This window comes from Centroberyx gerrardi, chromosome 16 (genome assembly GCF_048128805.1).
Source record: "Centroberyx gerrardi isolate f3 chromosome 16, fCenGer3.hap1.cur.20231027, whole genome shotgun sequence".
NCBI classification, from domain to species: Eukaryota; Metazoa; Chordata; class Actinopteri; order Beryciformes; family Berycidae; genus Centroberyx; species Centroberyx gerrardi.
The window spans coordinates 17,004,667-17,028,266 of NC_136012.1; the positions used below are offsets into that span (position 1 = coordinate 17,004,667).

Below are 23,600 nucleotides of genomic sequence, written 5' to 3' on the forward strand. Positions count from 1 at the left end.
TGAGATGTTCTACATCTTCCTTCGTTTATCCATGGCAGATGATGCTCTGCCTATGCTTACCTTGAGGACGTTTAATGTAGACATTGTCACTAAACAAAATAAAATCCTTCCAATCAGTGCAGTTTGCAGCATTTGACACTCCAGGTGGCTCCAGGTTTACCTCATTTGAATTGGTGGAGCTGGTTTTGCCTGAATATTAACTGAACACTTGTTTACATCACAAAGAAGGTGATTCTTATCCTTATCCATAGTATATTTGAAAGCAATTTTAAAAAATGAATAATATGTAACCTTAAATGCTGCAAGACACCATAAATCTAACCATATATGACCAGCAGCAACTGTTCACTGAGCTATTGTTGAGTAAGAAAAGTGGAAAATGTAGCAAGTGTGTCACAGTGGACCAAAATAAGATCCGGGCCTGCAATTCACATTCCACATACGGAGTCCATTAGGACGTCAGCCTGGCACACTGCTCCGCTTTAAACCAGATTCTCCCTCTTCACGGCATGCTGCAGAGCCAGAGCGAGTCTCTGATGGCTGCTGCCCTCTTTTCCAGCCCTATTATTTAATTTAAATCTGCCGTAGAGGCTAGCTGTGATTACTGTGTGATGTTTGATTAATTCAGCAATGTGTCTGACCTCAGAGTGCCAGGATTTACAACACTTACACGTGTTGCTTCTGCCATACAGGTAGTATAGGAAGTATAATAATAAACCTTGCAATGGAGAGTGTAGGTAGCAAATCTTTATTATGTTTACACAATCTACAATCTAAAAATACATTCAGATTTCTTGTTGAAATGTACAGTCTGATTATGTCTGGATGCCCAAGTCTCACTGGCTGGTGTCATACAGTTATATGTAAGCTATACTCCCACATCAAACATAACCATGACGCAGGCCATGTTGCTTCGGCTACTTGGAGATGATGTTGGTTGCCACAGTTGTCTCTCCATGCTGGTTCTTGGCTTTGCAGATGTACCTGCCAAAGTCAATGGTCTCCAGATCCTCTATGGTGATGACGCTCTGGGAGACCCGGGTGGTGTGGCCCGTTCCTCTGTTGACCAGCCTCCAGGACACTTGGATGTCGACGGGACGGCGGTCCTGAACAGTAGGAAAAAAAACAAACAGGATTGACTCTGTATCGCACCATTATGTTATTTGTTGGTGATATTCAGGGGCAAGAAAACAAACTATTTATCCGTTATTCACAATGGCTAAAGCATCCCAAAATTCACCAGCCACTTTCACTATCTTATCAACAACTAGATTTTTAGAACAGAATAGTATCTCCAAATTATGGCTGATTAACCATAATTTGGCTGGTGCCTGGTGTTAATTTCCCACCCTGTTTATAATGAATACATTTTGAAACTTGGTTTTCAGCACTAGTATTCTTCTTACCTGTCCAGGATAGGACCAGGTGAAGCTCACATCCACCTCTGGTTCCCCCAGGACGGTGCAGGTAATGTTGATGGTGTCCCCTCCTCTCACAGACTCAGGAGAGGCTTCCAGGCTCACAAATGGTGGCCCGCTAGGAACTGTCAGGAAGAGGAGGTAAGTTATGTGATTTGTCGAAATCAGTCCAAAACATTGTAAAAGACACTACTTGCATCCAAATTATTTACCATCAATTGTTTGAGGCAAGTACTTTCTCTACAAATTCATGAATATGAATTATTATGTACATGATGATAGCTAAGCAATATTTCCACAGTTAGAGTCCACATTTAATGTTCGAGCAACAAAACCTCCCACATCAGGCCAATCTCTGTTTCTCTTCTATTCTCTCCATCTGCCAGTCAAACATGCCCTGGAGATTTATTTCACCTAAACCACACACAATTTCCATTTCATAAATTCACCACTGATCCACCTCTGAGTTGTGAGACCAAGACACTATTTCCATTTAATTTGGCAGGTATTCACATAAATCAAGAGCAGCAGCATGTGGTCGGCTTTTGACAACTCTGATATACACTCTTTTCCTGGAAGATGATGAAGCAAAGCAACCAGGAGTAGCCAGTGCTTGATTCATGACTTAGTGAAAATGCCTCTCATGGTGGTTCTGGGCACGTTCAATCAATGTGATGACAAGCTACATGGCAACTGTGTTTGACAGTTACTGTAAAGGCACAGGCAAAGTGATACTGTTCCTGCACTTAAATGTAAAATACAGCATATGCTTAAAATAGTGGAAATACCAACAGAGGTCTCCTGCTGTGATAACAACAATAATAACAACAATTGTGTGTGTTGTCACTTCATTCCATGATATATTTGTTTCCTAATAGCAGCAGTATTTACCAGGATGACAATGACCCTATCCATAACATACAAGTGGTTTTAAGGAGAATGGAGAATGACACTGTTAGTCTTTAGTCCTTGTTAACAGAAGCAGCATTTTCTCCATTGCCATCATAAAGATGAAAGGTCCAACTGATTGTTTTTGTTAGTAATAATTAGCATTGCCCTCAACAAGATGAGTGGAGTCAAACCTAGACTATTAAAAGAGCCTTACAACATTGCAGAGACATCTTCATAAAGGAAAAGTAGTTTCGCTAGTGTTTCTATTATTTTGGCTGTAATCACTTAAACTATTGTGGAAGTCATTAAAGAAATTCCAGGAGTAATTAAGTATTTTTTGACTGTGCAATGCGCTGTTTGGTATCTATTGACATTATATCATTACATTGGTTATATTAGTGACCATAGTGAAGTAGTGTGTGATTGCTGGGTCTCTACCCTCCACATAGAGCAGCTGGTACTTTGTGGAGATTTGGGGGGTTCCCTTGGTCACAGCCTTGCAGTAGAAGACCCCCTGGTGCTCCGGACTGGGGTTCTGCAGGACGAATCCCTTGGTGGGGTCGTAGGTCACCAGGGTCCCGTCCGCTGTGATCTCCTCCGGAGGGACCTCCCTGTGCAGCGTCACCTTGGCCTGCGGGCTGGTCACACGACAGGGAACAACAGCAGGTCGGTCCGGCCGCAGGTACACGATCTCAAAGTGGATGGCAGAGGGGACAAAGAGGTTGTCCGTATCTGGTTAGAGGGAACGATGTGTGGGGTTACACTGTCAGTGTTGTTTATTTGAGTATACAGTACAGATGCATATTTCCCCTCTATATATACATTGGCGTAAAAAAACGTACACCTTAGATGAGGACAGACCATCCTATAACAGACGGGTTACAGGTTTGATCAATGCAAAGGCCAACAGATGAACAATGTGTCCATCTACACACCTAAAATGTAAAATGTAACGTGCATGTGTATCATAATCATTCACCTGTGAAGTAGATGTATGAGATGGAGATGCGATCTGGATCCCTCTCGCACTCACTCCCATCACACAGTATCACCCAGCAGCTGTACGCCCCTGTGTCAGCAGCAGAGGGCGACGTCAGGATCAACTGACTGTACTTGTCACTCTGCTTTATGCTGGAGGGAGGGGGGGCAAAGATAACACATTCATTAATAGATCATTACCTATCAATTGACACTACTACAAACAGGTGATGAGACATGTCCGTCAGGCACCTGAGGCGCGAGTCGTTGAAGGTGTCCAGGTAGGAAGGGTAGGCCCATCCGATCTTGCTGCCTTTGCAGCGCAGCTCGATGTTCTTCCCAGGAGTCAGGGTGGTGCTGTCGCCCAGCCGCAGGAACCGGCCCTTATCCAGCACCTGTGTCAGCAGGGACTGGCCTTTCCCTCCTGCGTCCTTTTCCTTCAGTTTGGGGAAGCGCACCTTCACCCGTTTCCCCCCTGGCCTGATGCGGTTCTCTCCTGCGTCTTTCCTGCGCTTGACTTGTTGGCAGGCCCCTAGGCGAGCGGAGGCAGAGAGGAAGGAAGGTGATTAGTAGAAGCAATAAAGACGGTTGAAGAGAAGACACGCCACCATCCCTCTGTCACTGTCCTATGACTCAGACCCAGGTTATGTCAGGGTGTTCAGCCTTGACTGAGGAAGCAGAGAGCCAGCCTGGTGGTGAACAATGTTCAGTATGCCCATCTGGAGAGCTAGTCAATATTTTTCCCCCAGCTGCATCAACAGTTGAACAGGAAGCTTGAAGTCTTTATTACTGGCACAAAATGTCCCGACCCCAGCCTCTCTCACAGCAGCCTGTTCTCTTTTTCTCAGAGGCTGTGGAACATATAAACCATAAAAAAAAAAACAGTAGTCAAAAAGATTATTCTGAAGACTTTTAGGTTTTGGTGTTTCATTGCTCTATGCAGAATTAATGAGAGCTCCAAGGAAAGGTCAATAGTGAAGGGCCAGTTAATTAGAAACGCCTGTCGCATGCCTCGGATGCAGCTGGTTTGAGTTGGTCTGCAGAAACACACTGCAAAAACAAAAACATCTCTTATACGACTCCAAACTTTTTTCCATTTCAATTTACATACATTGTCCAAAACACAGATACTGTAGTTTACGGTCAGCGTATCCCTGAGGAAGCATAATAGAGTTTATGAATAAGTAGTGCCTGTCTTTGCCATTATGTAAATGAGATTTACTTCTTTCTGACTACACCTCCCACCATGTTCCCATCACAGATACTGGTAGCTCCAGCAACCTCCAATTATCTAATCCTCTCACTACTTCCAGATTACAGTCAAGCTCTCATGGTAAAATCAACAGCAACTTCACAACGCTCAAAGAGGGAAAACTACTGAGAAAAATCACGGAGGAGCTACAGATGTGGAGTAAGCAGATTTACTCACCATTTTGGAGCTCCACCCAGAGCAGTGCCAGGCAAAGGACAACCCAGAGTTTCATGGTGTGTTGACGGGCTCTCTAGGGCCACAGGGGCCAGTGAGACTTGGAGAGGGGCGCGCTCAGTAGGAAAGGAGGTCAGACCCGGTGCTTCGCTGGAACTCTGCAGGCTCCAGCTGCCCTGTTTAGATTTCCAGCTCCATCCTCCTCACAGACAGAGAGGAAAAGGGAAAATAACTTCAGCTCCCCTCTGCTCACACCCTCTCTGCTCCACACATGAGAAGAGCAGAAACACGTACTCTGGAGCCCTCTGCTGGACTTCAGTGTGCATCGTACAGCTTGTTATGGTTTCAGGTCCTGAATATTACTGCAGTGATGATTGCAATTATCTGTCTAGTTTTGTTTGGTTGATACTCATCAAGTTATCAGACCTCCAGTGTGGTCCTTGAAAAAACTTCCAGTGGTCATTGAACACTGTAGGTGAAGAACCATCAGCTTCATGACTCATGAGTGTAACTTACTGTTAGACTGCTCCTTTCTCATAAACTTTACATGAAGAGTTTCATTTCAAAATGGGATATCCACCATTTGAAAACATTGACACCTCTTCTAACAAAATAATGGCTGGTTTTAAAGTCATCTTAAGACCTTTACTTACTAAACAGTTATGTTTTTGAGGACAGAATCAAATCATATGTGATTTTGACATATTAACGGATGAAATTTAGGAAGCAGCATTTTTCCAAAATGGGTGTATAGCGTTTTGAAATGAAACCCTTCACATATTGATGTAGGAAAACAACAAAACACCAAACACTGGTCTTACTGGAAAATACATTTATTGCGTTTATCAGCGTAGTTAGTAACAACTGATACTACATCATTTCATCATGGTTACTTCTATGCACTGGAAAACTATCATCCCATAGACTCACTGGAAGACTCTACACAGTCGATGTAGAGGTTCGTTTAAAAGTCTAGAAGAGCTACTTTGGTCCTGGTGAGGCCATCCTCTAAATTTGTTCCACATTTATTTAGACTACCGGACCATAGCAAGATGACGATCAATCAACCCGATCAATCAACTACCAATGCCCTACAGCCTCAGCATCTTAACTCTCAAGAAGATACAAAATGTACATCAAATCATCCAAGCTGGGTTCAGGATGTCTCAGTGTCAGAGGGTGGGGTAAATCTCTGGCACTACATCACAGGTGAAAGATCAGAAAGCGAACAAGTTTCTACATACTGTAAACTGGAGCTCATTGAGCCATACCATTCATACCACAACACAGACACACCAGTGGCCCCTACAAGCCCAGAGGAAAGAATGTAAGCACCGAATCTTTAGGCAATTCGTCCCGCTAAGTCTCTGGAAACTGGTTACGAAACAACGCTAGACTTACAAAGCAGATAGATTTAGTCCTTTGGTGCACTGAAGTAAGACACCGAGGTCAGGAGAAGACAGAAGAAGAAGTTCAAACCTGGAGAGAGTGTTTGAATATGCCCAGTTAAAGACTCACTTTTAAATTATGTGGTAAGATAACACTTCAGTTTCACTGGCAATTAACGTGCTGTGCATCTCGGAAACATGTTTGGTGGCAAAATACTCTGGTTAAGTGAGAATAATTTCAGGACAGGTATGTTAACCTGTCTGGAATTGTAGAAAAATTACATAAAAAAAAAAAATACAGCCTATTTTACTCTAATAGAGTAGAAAAAAGAGTGGAATTCTTGAGTAGAATGCTGTATCAAATAAACAAATAATTTTTATATTCACTGATTGTAACAGCTCATAGATATAACACATCCAAGCAACAATAAAAAGACTAAAGTAAACTTGTGCTGAATAACACCACTACTAATGCCTGCAGAGGCCGTACTGACTACAGTAAAGATCAATATTAGTAGTAAAGTACTAGCTACAGAAGCCTGAAAATTTCATCAGCACTCCTAACTCCATTGGCACACAGCACTTGACCCACTTTCAGGTCTCTGAATACATTGTCATGACATGTAAGTGCATGCAAAAATATTTGAGTGTAACATTGATTTGTCTGAATTTGGCTGTGAGCTAAAATACTTTTCGGTAACACTTCACAATGGCCTTATTCCAGTGAATTAAGGAAAAACATTGTAAGTACACAATATTACTATGTAGGCACTTGATGAAAATCTCCCATATGCATAATGTACTTACAATAGTGTAACACACCATTTGAATGGCTTCATTAAAACAGTGTTGTTACACCATTGTAAGTGTATTATACATTAGGGATTTTCATCAAGTATCTACACAGTAATATTGTGTACTTTTCCAGTGGTTAATACACATGTTAATACACTGGAAGGCCATTGTAAAGTAAAGTGTGTAAAGTGCCACTTTTCTCTATCATTATTTGTTAACAAGTATCACAATTTCACATGTATGCATGTGTAACACTCATGCTAGAAATAGGGATAAGGTATATTTAGACCGGTTAATTGGTAGCATGTCATAAACCTGAAGTAGGGCTTTTTCAGTGTTGTTTGCTTATGTCAGAGAACATTACCAATGAGTGCTTTTCCAACAAACTAACATTATAATACTAGCACATTATCAAAATCTCTCCATTTAATGATATACTGGACCTTTAAAAGGATAACACAGATTTCAAAGACTGTATACTGAAAAATCCACCTGTGCAAACAGGCTTAAAACACAAAACTGAACAGAAAAGACAGAATTCATGTCATGCCACTATAAACATTAGTCCAGAATCAAATATAAAAGCTTTGCCGCAGTCTTGCCACGACTGCTTCAATGTTAAAAGGAAAAGACCATCACTCTCCAGTGTGTTACCTGTCCTCTCAATTCATGTAGTTACTCTGCCTCCGTACTGGACAGCCATATTGTATGTGGTCCCATCATAGTGACAGAGATCAGGAGACAACCGCTCCCCATCGCATGACCACTGATACAGAATACTGATGCTCCCTTTGGCTAGTGAATGCGCTTGTGACTGAGGCACAGATGGTAAGCTGTATATACAGGTATATCAAGGCGTAGCTGCTGTGTGCTTTAATGCGTCTGTCCTGGGCCGCTGCGTCTCCAGGTGGCCTCACAGAGTCTATGATTGACCTGGTGACCTTTAACACCGGCTGGTCTTTTCTGGGCAGATGAAGCGCTCCTGGTCCCCTGCTACCGCGTCCATGCCGCCCTGCTTCTCCCTGTTGGTCTTGCTGTTTTCCTGGGTGCTGCTGCTGCTGCTGAGAGGACCCTGGAGTTGGCGCTGGCGCTCCGCACTGTGCCACATGCCATAGCCAAAGTAGATCAGGAAGCCTGAGATATAGAGAAGCGTTGGGAGTTATAGAATCAAGATACCATATCTGGTCCCTAAATATTCATAGTGGGTGCAAGGCTTTTCATAATTGGGGCCTACAGTTAAAAAGGGACTCACCCACAGCCATCCACACAGAGAAACGTATCCAGGTATCTCCACTCAGCTGAACCATGAGGTAAATATTGACAAAAACACTCAAAATGGGCAGAAACGGCAGAAGAGGAACCTGCAGCAGCAGCAACACACACAAAGACAACCATCGGTTTTTGTGAACTACAAAGCAGAATATGTAACTATGAAATGTCAAAACTAGGGATGGGACGATAAAAGTTCAGTGACAACAAAGTCTGACTGTGCAGAATTATGTTTACTTCTGAGCGACAAATCTTTCTAGCAATGGCACTGACTCACTAGAATGTAACCAACAATTCAAAAATGATCATTACAAAGTGCAAATAATATAATTTGGATGGAGAGTGAAACTGCGATGGGCAAGCCGTCTCATTTGTGATTACTACAGCAGAATAAAATGGAGCTAATATCGCGATTGCCACATTTTTGTACTGCAATATATTGAATTTCGATATAATCGTTGCATCCCTAGTCAAAACAGTTGGATCAGCCTCATCCCATGTTGCAGGGAGCGGTTTGATGAAAGGAAAAGGCTTCAGTCGGCTGGTACGCACCATGAAGGAGACCTTCTTGCTGGTCTGAGGCTGCCTGCAGATCATGAAGACGCAGCCGCTGAAGATGAGGAGCGACACGGACAGCGCTGCCAGGATCCACACCTCCATGCGGATGATGGAATAACCGTGGTATGTGGTAAGGTAGCTCATCACACACACCAGCAGCACTGTGGTTGGAGAACACACACTTAACACTGACTCACTCATAGATAATAAGATATTAACTTGGCCACAGTCTTTTCATACGTCAGAGAAATTGTTCATTTTAGGGTTAATTTTGCAGACGATGATGAAATGTTTGGAAGATTTTTGAGCTTAGCTTGCCTACCTAGCACGCCGACGGACATGTTGACCACGCTGGAGGAATGCTCTGAGGGCGTGAGGGGGGGGTGCAGGACGGACTGCAGGGTGGAGCCGCCGCCCTTCAGCATGTTGAGGTGGGACTCGGACTCCGTCAGGTCAGACTCACCCTCCTCAGAAGACAAAAAGTCCCTCTCACCGTTACTTTTTCGCTGCTCCAGGGATCCATCTGGCTGGTACCTGGAGGAGCAAGACGTCAAAGGTCAAAGGTCATATGTCTGTGCTTTATGATGTGCCGTAGCGCAAAAGCTCATACTACTGTTTTCTAAACAAAATGTGCAATCTTTTCAAATATCCTTGTTGATATTCTGCCATAATGGACATTTTAATTTCTGATACAGAGATAAGAGTGTCTGAGTCAAGTTGTGTTGCGTGTTGGAATGGATAATGAACCAACTTGCTATGCGTACTGATGTATATATCCTATGTATAGCCACTTTCCTGATGCTTTAATTCTGAAATAATTTAAGGTGCTTTGGTTTCACTTTAGGAAACAAGTGAGGTCTATGATACACAGATGTGTGTATAAACCAGGTTTAAACCAGCAAATGTTACAGTCACTGTGACAGTATGTGCTGTACTGGGGCTGCGGTGATGAGTCACTTTGGTGCAGCATGACAGAAATATAGGTGTAAGTACAGAAACTTGAGTAAACACCTGCGTTCACACAAGCAGCCACTTCAGCTTTATATACAATGGGAGCATTCAGAGCCATTACATCACCAGTGTGAAGCAACAACCTGAGTGGTGTGGTACACCAATGGGGTAATTAGTTGGGGTAACTACTTTTACTGCAGCTCATACTACTACTGCAACATTATTACTTATCCTTCCATGTTTTGATGGCTACAGGACTTTTGGCTGTCAAACAATTTTGGTTAAGATCCATATATTCAAATTTTAAAGACATTTAAAACTCATTCACATTAATCCAACTGTCTACTTTTTCAAACTGAAGCAAGCGCACAAATTTTCTTCAGAAAATGTAACCTTTTCTAGGGATATTTGTGGTCTTTTGGCAAGGCTATAAGAGGCAAAGTCTTTCACAACATTGTATAAATAAGGTTCTTCAGACAGATACTTTAATCTGTAGTTGTCTTCTATAAATTTACCCACCTCAGTATCAGCACACAGACAGCAACGAGCGAGTAGGCCAGCAGAGTGCCAATGGACATCATATCAACCAGCGCTTTTAGGTCAAACAGGAAAGCCATGATGGCTAAGGCATGGGGAGGAAACACAACGATTAGCACAAAAAAATCTTTCACCTATAAAATATAGTCAGATGAAAATAGACCAACAATAAGATGAATCATTACTGTGGTGTATAATGAGCGGATCAAATGTTTCCACAAAAAATATAAAACACAAGACAACATAAATTATATTCTACACACATTGCATACAATTACACAACATTAACAACCTTGCAATCAGAAAAAAGTTTTGTTTTGTTTTTTGTTATAGATGCACCATACAGTAAATGCATGTGATGAGATGCAGATTAGATTGCATGCAGACATGTTTGCACAATAAAGACACAAAAGAGCAAAAACTTTCCCAGGACTGATATGAAAGCTGTAATCATCTCCATACCAAGTGCTGTTTGAAGTGAGATACACTGTGGTGTTTCTCTCAGTGTCTTCTCTGGTATCTCAGCACCTGACTGCAGCACTGAGCTGATCTCACCAGCATGGTTCAAACACAGAGCAGCGGTGTGTCCGGTGCTCCTCACAACAATATCAAAAATAATCTATCTGCCCTCAGCCAAGCTTTTTGTCCCCTGCCCACTGCCATCAGGTGCTAGCTCAGTACATGGCCTGCACTCTGGGGTTAACATCTGCCTGAATCAAAGTCTCTGAGCTTCACCAGGTCATCTGCCCTCTGGGTCTTCCCCCTAACTCCATAACACAAACACACACACCTGGAACCTGCTTAACATGGAAGCTATTCATCTCCTAACTGGAATTGACGTTTTTTTAATATCACAAATAATATAGCACAACACCCCCAAAGGCCCAAAAGGCTGGTTCGTCTTTACTTTATCATTAGGAAATATTTGTGTGTGCACAGTATGTGTGTGTGTGTGTGTGTGTGTGTGTGTATGTGTGTGTGTGTGTGTTAGAGCTGAACAATTAATCGAAGAAAAAATGAAATCGCAATATGAACTTCTGCAATTTCCAAATCGCAGAGGCTGCAATTTCTTTTTATTTCAATTTTTTGTTTAAGAGAGAGTTTAGTTTAGTTTAGTTTACGATTTCTGAACAAGGTGTTTCAGAGCTCCAGGTAATCTTTGGTCCATGAATCAAAACCTTTCATCAAACATCAAACCTCAAATTCAGTAAATCCTGCATACTGGCCGCTTTTTTTTTTTTTTTAACCAAATCACTTTTCTTTAAACAATTTTAAAGTTCTAAAAAAATTATGACAAGAAAAACTGATGAATGATATGACTCACAGTTTAAATCGCTATTGCAATATTTTGTCAAATAATCGCAATTCGATTTTTGTGTGTGTGTGTTTATTCAAGTGCTTAAAAACCAGATGGACTTGTGGACTGAACAGCTGAACACAGCGATACTAAGGGTTCTGGTAATTATTCAAATATAGAAAAGGAACAAGAACTTATCAACTTTAATGATGAGTGCAAGGGGTTTTCTCATGCTTTTGGAAGCGACACCATCACCATGTTTAACATGCAGTCACCACCACCAACACCACCTGCACAGAAGTGCAAAGACAAAACCCAAAGACCTCCACGATAAAACCCTGTTACAGTAGGTGAAACATCGAGTCCTGGTCTCGGGAGCTTACCCGCAGTGGTACCTGCCGCCATGGTGGCAGCCACAGGCGACTGGCGCTTACTCACTTTGGACATAAATTTGAACAGAATGCCATCTCGTGCCATGGCAAAGAGAATTCGGGGCAGAGGGAACATGGAGCCCAACAGGCTAGGGAGAAGAGGGTTCAAGGTTAAGTTGAGGGCATTCTGGGAAAGAAAACATTGCACTGGACACCTGCACAACTGTGAAAGAACAACGTATGCATGTGGAAGAAAAAGCTCCCTCCGTCTGACAAAATGGATAAATCGAAGCTCATCAGACAGAAAATATAATAGGGCGGGACAATTTAAAGATTGTTGCAGTTCATGCAATTAAGGAGCAAGAGAACTGCTGGATTCATCTGCATCTTTCGACTGTATCTTTCACAGTTGATTGGTGGAGAAAGATTAGCAGGAGTGATGTCACTGGATGCTCCCCGGCTCTCACCTGCGACTACACCGGAGGTCATAGTGGCAATAAGTGGGGTCTTCGTCTTAGGATTGATTCGGGCTAAGGCTTTGAAAAGCACCCCATCCTCTGCCATAGCATAGATTACACGAGGCATAGGGAAAATGGAGCCCAGCAGACTGCATGAGACAGCAGAGACATGCAAGACCAAGACGTTAGTCAAGAGGCCCAACACACACACACACATACACACACACACACACACACACACACACACACAAACACAGTCACGTCATCAAAGCTTGAGAGCATGATCAAAGTCAATGAGTGTCTTTCTTTCCTGTTGGCACTAGTCCCTTAATCATTGCATTTTAAGTATCAATCTATCAATTTCTTCCATGCATTTACATGTGAGAATGCACCAGAGGCGCTCTTAAAAGGAAATATGACAGATGTCAAATAAAGCCCAATTGTTTTTCCAAATAGTCAGTTTTTCAGGTTGGTTTTGAAAGGGTTTTATGGCAGCCTGGAGTCATTACATTTCCCAGGCACACAGAGAATCATGTAAATGTTCAATTCAAGCATATAAAAGCGCCAAAATTTGAGTTGCAAGGTTTCCACATGACAGAAAAGATACGTGAAATAACTGACTGCACCGCTTAACAGTCTGCAAACAGCCAAAGGGCAGAGTCAGAGGTTTCAGCATGAATAGCATTAACGTGCACTGACTCGTCCAAGATGTGATTGATTTAAGTAAAATTCGATAACGCGCTCATGAATGTAGATCATGGGATAAGTCGGTGACTGACATCTACAAGGTTCTGTTGATGGAAAACCGAGGGAGAAGTGATATAACAAACCTCCAGGGAAGAAAGACAGAATTACATCACGCTGAAATATTGTTTTGAGACACTGCCTAACTCGCCCAGCAGATATAGGCTGATTTCATTGAATATATCATAAAGACATGCAGTTATCTCAAAACAAAGAGACTTAAGCATTGCACCCACCACATCCAATTAAGCAATAGCAATCAATCCAATACTAAGACACAGACAGAGATATATGGCCATAGCTGATGACCACATCTTATTCCCAATTATCACTCATGTGCTATAATCAAAACTGCTAATATCAGATAGATTATGAATTCTCTTGACTCCAATCAATCTACTAACATGAATATTGACATTTTATTAATTTTACAAACACAAATCTAGTGGAAACTGCTCATTACCTGGTCGAGAGGGCGCACAGTGAACCCACAGCCACCACATATTTAGCCGGGCCCCATCCCACGTACTCAAAGGCCATGGGAAGAGGGCTCTTCTCGTCCAGCAGGTAGTAGGGCATCATCAGCGTGAGCGCAGCCGACACGCCAAAGTAAGCCAGGAAGCACACCGTCAGCGACACCACGATGCCGATGGGAATGGCCTTCTGCGGGTTCTTCACCTCCTCGCCTGCGACGCACAAGCACATGCTTCTTTATACATTTAGCTCTGATGAAGCTCAACAAAGCCACATTGCAGTGCAACCTATCAAACATATGCTCACCTGTTGTCGCAATGCAGTCAAATCCGACAAAAGCATAGAAGCAGGTGGCGGCTCCGGCGAGGGTCCCGCTGAAGCCGTAGGGCATAAATCCTCCTGCTCCGTAATCACTGCTCACATTGGCCGTCACAGACAGGTTCCTGAAGCACACACAGCCACGGTCATTGTTATTTTCATGTGAGAACAGTTGGACTAAAAGTGCTGTTAATGGGAAGAAGAGTTTGGCCGTTGCTGCCCGGTGTGTGATACGGACCATGAGACTAGACTGACAATAACACTGTGTATGTTGTTAAACTCGTTAATTTTGTTGTACATGCTGCACACTGCTGATTACGCTCTCTGCATTTCATTTTCTGGATATGATATTTTAATTGAATGTTGTTGCTAACTGTTTAAACTGGTGAATGTGTTGAATGTTGTGAATGTTGAGTGAATCTTAAATGCAATGCTGCTTTGTGCTGGCCTCATAAACAGAATTTCTCTATAATGAATAATGCTATTGCATCATATCGTATTGTATCGTATTGTATCATATTGTATCGTATCGTATCACATCATATTGTATCGTATCACATGATATTATATCATATCATATCACATCACATTGTATCCTATCGTATTGCATTGTATCGTAATAAATTAGAATAAAATGAGATTTTCTCTCAGAGAGTCTCTGAGAACCTTTAAGAAGACACAGAGACATTTCCTTCACTATACAGTATTGACATTTTGATTATTGCAACAGAGGATTAATAGCTAAATCAGATTACTGTTGCATTCTATACTATACCCCATTAGGCTATTATTAGCTTATTAGTATATCATATGCATGCCATGTCAGGTGATTTTTATGTTTTTTCTTTCTGCAGTTTACTTTCTGCAGTTTACTTTCTGGGGGGATGTGCGGAGGCTGATGGGTTATACAGGATGGTGAGGGATTGTAATTTAAGTGTTTCATTCCAAAATGAGATATTCACCATTTTAAGAAATGAATGCCTAATACTCTGAGAAAATGATTTTCAGCATTACAGTGAAACACATTACAGATTACTATTAAAGTTATGTACACCATTGCTTATTAAACAGTTTTCAGGTAGATACATTTTTGGAAATGGATATTTAGTATTTAGCATGCAGCAATTGTGATCCAAGTGCTAGCATATTTTATTCCTCTTCATTGTAATATCTGAATTATTACCTTGTGACTATGGTGACATTTATGAGAGATTCTTCAGATATCTTCCAATTGAGAGTGTCTCCTTTGACGAATCCAGAGATGATGACAAACATGAGTACAAGCACGTTGATCGCAGTGAAGACTTTGTTCACCCAGGCGGACTCCTTCACTCCAAACGACAGCAGTCCTGGAGGAGCGGAAAGACAATATGACCACAGCAGTGCTCACTACAGTATTGTGATATTTCAGCTGTAGTTTAACTGAAATAAAAGGGTCATCTACTCTCGCTGGAACTACACATTTCAGTCATCTTTCACACATTAATTTACACCCTTTTTAATCTGGAGGTTACCCTGTAATCTGTGTAGATTCCACTCCATAGCCCTCGAAGGCTGCCGTCTAGATGCACATGTTATTATTTCTCCTCCCTGCTTTTTGATGCTTAACGTCTACTGGAAAGAATATCAATGATAGATTTCACTGCATATTGAGCTTCCAAAGTGGACAAAATCAATGCAAAAGCAGATCATTGGGGAGACTGTTTGTAATCATAACTCAAAAGTAAGCTAATCTTAAACAGTGACTAATTCCACTGTGGTATATTAATGGTAAATTACTGCATGTAACATTTTTAAATAATCCTCAATGTCCTTTTTTTTAAGTTGAAAAGAAAACAAACAAGACCAGAGGATTGCCTCTGGATCACGCTGAGCTAATGTAATCTTTGCATTGGCACACCGACAGATAAAACACGTGACAAAGTTTTCAATTTTTAAGAGGTTTCTCAGAAAGCTCTTGTTTATATACAGCGGCCAGTGAACATGGTGAGTCAGTTGTTTAGGTTAAAGGTTTGCAGCTCTGCTAAGAGCAGAGGTGGCAGGAGCCTAAAGGTTATAGAAGTGGGCTTCTGACCGGACGATTTCCAGTTTGAATCCCTGGACTTAGCTGCTCTAATGGAGCTGCTCAGTGGCCTGAGGTTGTAAATAGACTGGTTGTACAGGTGTTGATGTGTGTAACTGTAGGAATGTGACGCAGGGCGTTGCTGAAAAGCAGCATGCATGATCAGGAAAAGGTTAAAGGAAGGGTTCACTGTGGGTGACCAGTGGACTGACACAAACTTGACATTCAAGTTGCAGCAGCCTGGCCACTGTAGAGTACGAGCCGTGCCACTCATTAACCACTTATCACAAAATGTCCTGCCATCTCTTTACTGGATTAAGCCAGATGTGCCTCATGAATGCTGGCTGTTATGAAAAAAACATGTATTAATCCTAATTTCTGCTGTACCAATATGTTGACGTGCATTTTATGATATTGGATATTGGCTGCCTTACCAGAGAGCAGCAGAATGAGGCAGACGGCAAAGAAGTCCGGGTACTGGGCCAAACCAGGAGCGTTCATGCTGAAGTAGGTTTTACAGAATATCTCTATGTGGCCTCCTATCAGCTCATCAAATGTACCGCTCCAAGCCCTGGCTACTGAAGAGGTACCTGTGAGAAAACAAGGAACAGACAACATGGAGAACCAGCACCTTAATGATATAACATCAAGCCAGAGAATGTCATTAACTCACCGATCACGTAAGAGAGGATGAGGTTCCAGCCGGTGATGAAGGCCCAGATCTCCCCCACAGTCACGTAACTGTAAAGGTAGGCGGAGCCGGTCTTGGGGACGCGGGCGCCAAACTCGGCGTAACACAGGCCGGCCATGACAGAGGCAAGGGCGGCGATGAGGAAGGAGATGACAATGCTGGGGCCCGAGTTGCCCTTGGCCACTTCTCCGGCCAGGACGTAGACGCCGGCCCCCAGGGTGCTGCCGACTCCCAGGGCGATGAGGTCCACGGTTCCCAGGCAGCGGCACAGCTTGGAGTCCTCCAGGCTGCTCATGTCCACCACCTTCCTCCGCACCAGGGAGCGGCCGAAAGACAGAACCTGCCCCAGCATGCTGACTGACAGAGAGAGACAAGAAAATACTGTGGAAAATAGTCCTCATGTGTGTCTGTCCAGCTTCTGCCTGTCCTACTTTACTGTCTCTTTCAAAATGTTTTTATTCTGTCTTCTGTTTTGTCCCCCATTTCCCCATCAAGAGGCTTTTTGCCTTGTGCCAGGCCGTCATTGTAAATAAGTAATTCACTTGCCTGGTTAAATAAAGGTTAAATAAAATAGAAAAAAATAAAATAAGAAAAAAAGTGTGTGTGCATGCATCTGTGTGCTGGGGTATGTGTGGGTAATGTCACTGGATTAATCCATATATGTGAACTGGCATGTGTGCATATGACTGTCTCTAAGAGGCAGACAGACACAGAAAATAAGTAATATTATTAAATATATTTTGAGTGATCTCTCAAAGTCACAGTTCCAGAGGGTGATGAAATTGAGCTATTTGACCCCATGGTTACTACTCATGTTTATCTTAGTATCAATATTTGAATAGGAGCTCACTTTTTAACATTCAATACAAGGTGCAAGAATTGTGAAACTAAAGGTCTGTGAGTGCAGTTTATTTTGGCTACACCTGCCTCATAGGTTGAGCAGCTCTTGCTACTTGTTCCCTTAAAAATGCTGAAAACTCTTAACAGCCGCAGTTACACAACATGTGAAGAAGAAACAAAGGTGGGGTTTTGACAGTTGATGGATGTTAACCCTACAACCTATGACATCAGGAACACAGCCAAGTACTTTGTGTAACTAGCATATAGTCCCATTATAAACTATTGTCTGGGGTTATGATGCAGATCTAAATACTCAAAGGGCTGCATTCATAAAGGGGCCATGAATGTACCAATGTAGCACAATAAAGACATTCCAATAACTCTCCTCACTAATTACATTACAACAAAAAAAAGAGAAACTTCAAAGACTTTTTTTTCTGTTTCGATTGCCTCGTGTATCTAAAACTGTCTCTTTTCATTAACGTGATTGTTTGGGAACCACCGAACTTGCTTTTCAAAAATAATGAATTTACATGAATTCAGTATGATAAACCAGCGGTGAAATATCCCTGCTCTCTAATGAATAGTTTTTAGCTTGCTTTTGAAGTTCGGTCTTCCTCTTTCAACCAATGCTTTTACTGTCCTGATAATAAATCAACACTGACGACCGTCCAAATATGCATTGATCTCCATTTAAGTGTGGATTTTTAAACCAAGAGAAATGCAAATGAAGTGTTGTATCTGACAGCTCATTAACATAACAATGTGGTTTGTATTACGGCCTCTACAGAATACAGTTGAGCTACACTGGTTGAATACTGAAGAGATGGTAGAATGTAGAGATCCACATGATCCACTATTTGGACTTTTTATTGCTCACAGGAACATAATTTTGACAGGTAAAAATTGAGGTTTTGGAGATCTTAAGAAATGATCACTGTTCAACGGGAAATACAAATTGAGCAATTAAGCCTGTCAGGTAAAAAAATCATATGCATGATCTTTCCAAAGTCTCTGTAAACTCTGTACATTCCAAACTATAAATTAAAAGCAACAAACAGCTTATTTCTTAGACTGATGACTAGAAGCCTGCTGAATTTCACTGTCATGATATTCTATAGACTGGTTTACCACCCAAAACTATAACAGTAGTTTGAAAAGTAAATTCCAGCATTAGCTATAGCAACTGTGATTCATATTCAGTGTTATTTTTTTATATATAAAATTAGAGTCATGCATGAATGCCTACCTGGTAGAATGACACAGTGTGGATATGATCGGTCCAAGTTCTGACGCTTAAGCAAGAAAGCTATTAAAACGGTCAATGCACTCCTTCCAGTTCACTTTTATACGCTGCAGGGAGCCACACCAGATCGATTGCACATGGAACACAAGATAAAAGTCAGACTCTATCTACGGATCCCATAGGCTGCAGCCTCAAAACTCTGCTCACCCACTCTGCTCAACACTAATTCACTATGCTGGCATGTAGACTGTGCAGAACACTATTTTTACTCCTCCCCTCTGTCCCCAGTGTTGCTTCATAGGTTCTGCCCTTGCCGTGCCCCTAGACAAAGCCTGCAGTCCTGCCCCGGCCGGTGGAGTGACGTCCCTGAGCAGGGAAGAGAAGGGGGGGGGGGGGGGGGGGGGGGCATTCACGTCCATGCTTGTGGTCTGGGGGGAGCCAATATTGCACCATAAGCCCCCATCCTGAGGTCAAGGGCCCACCCAGAGGGAGAGAGAACAGAGAAGAGCAGGCATCTTGTTCCCCCCTTTACTGTAGAAATTGCGATTTCTAATGCATACGCAGGCCAAACAGATCCCAGCTGCCTGGGTACTTACTGACTACTGATAAATGGTTAGGCAACTGACGTTGACAAACATTGAAACAGACACTTCTGTTTACCCAGCGCAGCCCAGAGGAGTGCTGCTAAAAGCATGGGTGCTGATTGGTCAATGAAGGGTGGACGAGCTACAGTACTGGGGGGTTGAGTCCTCTTAATGGAAGACAGGTATTGCTCAATGTTCCCTGAGCTATTGGAGTCATGGACAGCACAAAATCAATAACACGGGCTCACTGTGGTACACCACCAAAAGCCTGGCATCTCCGGAGAAACTTCATTTACAATTCAGAGTTCTTGAAAAAAAACTGCGGAATCTTTTCAGTCACCTTTCTCCATCAAACAGCCTGAGAATTACAAATAAGGTTGAGTCTGCTGCGGAGAGCATTTCTGCCAAGACCAGCTCAAACCAGCTTAAGACCTCAGTGGGAAGGTGGCAGCTGGCCCCCAGAAACCCTGCCCAGCCCACAGACCAGAGACCGGACAGCATGACAACCGCCAGCTCTATTCCTCGCTCACTTTGTCTGTCCAACCAAGCAGCCAAATATCACGGCCAATCGCCCACCAAGCCTTGGCTGCTGGAGCTGATTATCTGACCTGCATGCTGATGGGAAAGCAAATGCCATCCTTAAAAGTAGGCTGGCTGGAGACACGACTGCCAATACTAGCTGTTTGTCTACAACACGCCCACACACACAAACACACACACACACAAATACACACACACACATTTACCCACAATATGGTCTTTTAGCCATGATAAAGAAAAATGTAGAGTAATAGTACTTTGCAAATACTACTGTCAGCATCAGGAACACAAACATTCAAAGATTTCTGTCCAATGTGAATTCCATTGAACGATGACTGAGGAGCATGAAATTGAGGAAACCAAACTGTGAGAGAACTGTGTGTTTTGAAAGTGAAAAGAAAAAGAGCATAACTTCGAGAGAAGCATATGAACATACCGTGCTGCTTTTTTTCAGCCATTTCAACCTACTGATTTCTAAAAAGCCCTGTGTATATATATATGACCACGAATATCCCATCACAATTGAAATCATAAGCCCTGTCATAGTTTGCTATTCATGGTTTCACAAAATGCTGGACTTGATACTGAAGTGCAATGAAGAATGGCATGCAATGTGCTACTGAAGGCGACGGTGGAGCTGGTGAATCAGAAAATCAACTTACTGCGCTAAATTAGTGGGAAATATCCATTCACAAACATAATTATGAAGACTCCCTCTATGCAGTGCTGCTGAGTAGAAGTGACATGCCGTAGCAACTCAGAAACTAAGCTATGTCTAAAGGTCTAAAGGGCTTAACAATATTCAGAAAAAAAATCTGAATGCCATTTTTTAGTGAATAGCTACTGTAATATGAATTGCACATGAGCTGAAAATTGCAACATATGTGGAAACAGCTTTTTCTACATTATTAGTTTGAAAGATGTCAAATGAATAGTTTTTAGAGAGAAAAAAAGGTGCTTAGACTAAATTTACTTAATTTGTTTTGTTTGAATAAAATGATAATGTCTAATAATATCTTACTCGAACAGTTTTATTCTGTTAAAACATTGCTTACCTTTGAAACTGGCATTAAGATTCATAACATTTAATGTAATCGCTGTAACCATGGCATAGATGGAAAAGAGTCACTGGCTCACCGTATCTCATTGTTGACATGTACTAATTGTGTGAAGCCAATTGAATACATTTGTCCTCCAATGGCTGACTGACCCAGCTTCGAAAATGTGGATATGGTCAACAGATTGAGTGTTGTTTGCCATGCAGACACTGGACTGCTCGCTCCAGTTAACACTGGTGTCACCAGGAAATGTTAGAGTGAACAATTACTGATAAGCCAGACAACAGCTCAAAGTAGAAGCATTTAGATACATCAATAGAGCCAGAGTGACTTAGACCTAAAAAACAGCAGCGTTTGAGCCAGTAAGATACTTAGTCTTCAATTCAGCAAAAAAAAAGGTCCATAGACTGTAGGACATATTAAAGGTTCGAGTCACAGAGAGATTGGGTTAAAGAACAATGAGAGCATCCGATCCCTTTTGTAAACTGTTATCAAACAAAATAATAAAGACTAAATCTGTTAAAAAGACAATAGCAAAGGGTTACGTCAAAGTGTTCGTCAAATAGAGGCCCAATGTCCCGCATCCCACGTTAAGACACACTGCCAGATCGGCTATCTGGACTTTAATCCGCTCCTCCTGTGTTTGTCAAAGTGGAACATCCACACATATTATTTCCAAGACCTTAGGCAAAGCTAATCTAATGTGTATTCAGTATGGATGTGGTGAAAATGTACGGTCAGATAAGTGTAAAAAATGATGTAAGAAATTTGAGTATCCACAATGTTTCTGACATTTAAAACGGTGTACCTCTTTAATTTAATGTACCAACACAAAGCCTCCACATATTACATTTTAAGAACCGTCTGGGCACTGGAGCCTGAAGACATTCCCTGATCTTACTTTGACTTAATACTCTTTTTATTAGGTAGGGAGATGCAGCATTATCTATGGATGTACTCATCATCATTGATGGCAGGCTCTCCCCGCTCTGCTGAAAGCGATTTCCTGTCTCTATCTGGGTCAGGGTCCTGGACTTGTGCTATACTCACAGGTTTATGCACATAGAGTATAAGACAATGGTGACTGAGCTGCCAGTGCAGAGCGACAGACCTTTCAGTGAGCAGTAGGTTTAAAAACCCATGTTGAGCAAACAGAATTAGCCCATTAACTGTCCTAATCAAATCTACTTTCACCACTCTTTGGCCAAAACTAGTCTCACTGAAAGGCACAATAGTCTTCATTTCAGACTTTTCCTATCCAAACCGTTCTTTTGTTCAAACATGTCTGGCAGCAGATAACAACAACAGTCTCAGTCAACTCAGTCACAGTCAACTCATGTCATGTCCAAGAATTTTTTCAGTCTGTGGGTTAATTGTGGCCTCAGGCTGACTCCGCTCCGAGTCCCGCGGGACAGATGACTTCCAAAAATGAATTCCAAAGTGAGAAGGATTCAAGTTTTGTTTGAGTGTCCACTGCATTTTGTGGACCCTAAAGTCTAACTACAATCCACACTGTAAGAATAATGAATTTGTATTTCCAAATCAGGGCTTACTGCAGCATCGGCCTGTATTAAAAATCTAATCACAAAGGTTTTTCATTATGGTAACTGGTGTCCTAAATTGGAAGAATATGTAGGTTATACGGCTTTGAAATAAAGGACAAAATGCTTCTGTCTGTCATCCATACAGTACATAGAGTGGCAGATCAAAAGTAGGTCATGGATCACCTCTAAAATGTAGGCTACAGTAAAACTGGATGACATGCATCAGTGATTTCACAAGTTTACAACCCTTACTAAATATTTGGCTTCAAACCTTCCCTCCGCACTCCATTTATGGCCTATTAGATATGACTCGGCTATAAATCATCATTTCATATCTTTCTTTTGTCTTTGATATGAGGGTGAAGAACTGTAGTATATCAATCATACAAATATGAATCTAATCATCAAAACTGTCGTGTTTTGACCAGTATGGACAAATGTCTGTCATTCCTGTGTAATTCATCAAAAAAGAAGATTATTCCAGACTTGTCTCAGCAGAAACAACATATCAAGATATTTGTTCTCTGTTATATTTTCAGAATGAAGCAGTGTTTGATTATAGTCGTAGCAGGCTCAAGCTTTTTGGTTCCTCATGCATGAACACAGCGCAGTAGGAGAGGGAGTGAAGCAGGGCTGCCAGGCATCAGTAAGTCAATCACTTCTGCTTAGTTTAACTGAACACTTTTATTGTTTCTACTTCTCTCTACTGTCCTGCAACAGATGGCTGCTCTGCACATTAACTTGGAAAATAATTCAAAATATAAAGAATACACCCTAAGTCTCAGCGTGACTTTGCCAAAACTAAAAAGACGTCAGAAGAACTTGGTCTTGGTAACTTAAACAACACAGAGTGTAAAGACAAAAAGCATACATCCAACCTTAAATCAACTGGGACACATCTGTGTTTGCACTGCAGAGGTTCTCAAATAGCTGCACGCTCTGTTGAACAGCATGACAATGACTTAAACAAACTTTAGACATTTTATGCTGACTGCAAGCATGTACTGTATCCTATGAATGTAGCCTATGAATAACATTTCAAACCCTGTTTGTCTACTTGCAATCTACAGTGAATGTGTCACACCCATAACCTCTGGGGTTAGTGATGGCGCTGTGTGTGTGTGTGTGTGTGTGTGTGTGTTTATGCAAGTGCTTATGTGCA

At 41.9% G+C, this 23,600-nt stretch overlaps 2 protein-coding genes across 2 annotated transcripts; both read right to left on the bottom strand.

Moving 5' to 3' along the window:
* Positions 1-727: 727 nt before the first annotated feature.
* pdgfrl (platelet-derived growth factor receptor-like) lies at positions 728-4,943 on the bottom strand. The gene is made up of 6 exons (XM_071923862.2): positions 4,717-4,943; positions 3,540-3,819; positions 3,289-3,440; positions 2,748-3,041; positions 1,407-1,543; positions 728-1,106 (listed from the first exon to the last, which is right to left on the bottom strand). Exons 1-6 carry the CDS (start codon positions 4,769-4,771, stop codon positions 918-920), a joined length of 1,107 nt encoding a protein of 368 aa, XP_071779963.1. The 5' UTR covers positions 4,772-4,943; the 3' UTR covers positions 728-917.
* Positions 4,944-5,539: 596 nt separating this feature from the next.
* Positions 5,540-16,978, bottom strand: slc7a2 (solute carrier family 7 member 2). Its single transcript, XM_071923860.2, has 11 exons — positions 16,609-16,978; positions 16,370-16,525; positions 15,057-15,222; positions 13,862-13,998; positions 13,545-13,767; positions 11,892-12,028; positions 10,194-10,296; positions 9,046-9,257; positions 8,718-8,884; positions 8,149-8,257; positions 5,540-8,030 (listed from the first exon to the last, which is right to left on the bottom strand). The coding sequence occupies exons 1-11, from the start codon at positions 16,976-16,978 to the stop codon at positions 7,840-7,842; spliced, it is 1,971 nt and encodes a 656-aa protein (XP_071779961.1). The 3' UTR covers positions 5,540-7,839.
* Positions 16,979-23,600: the final 6,622 nt, after the last annotated feature.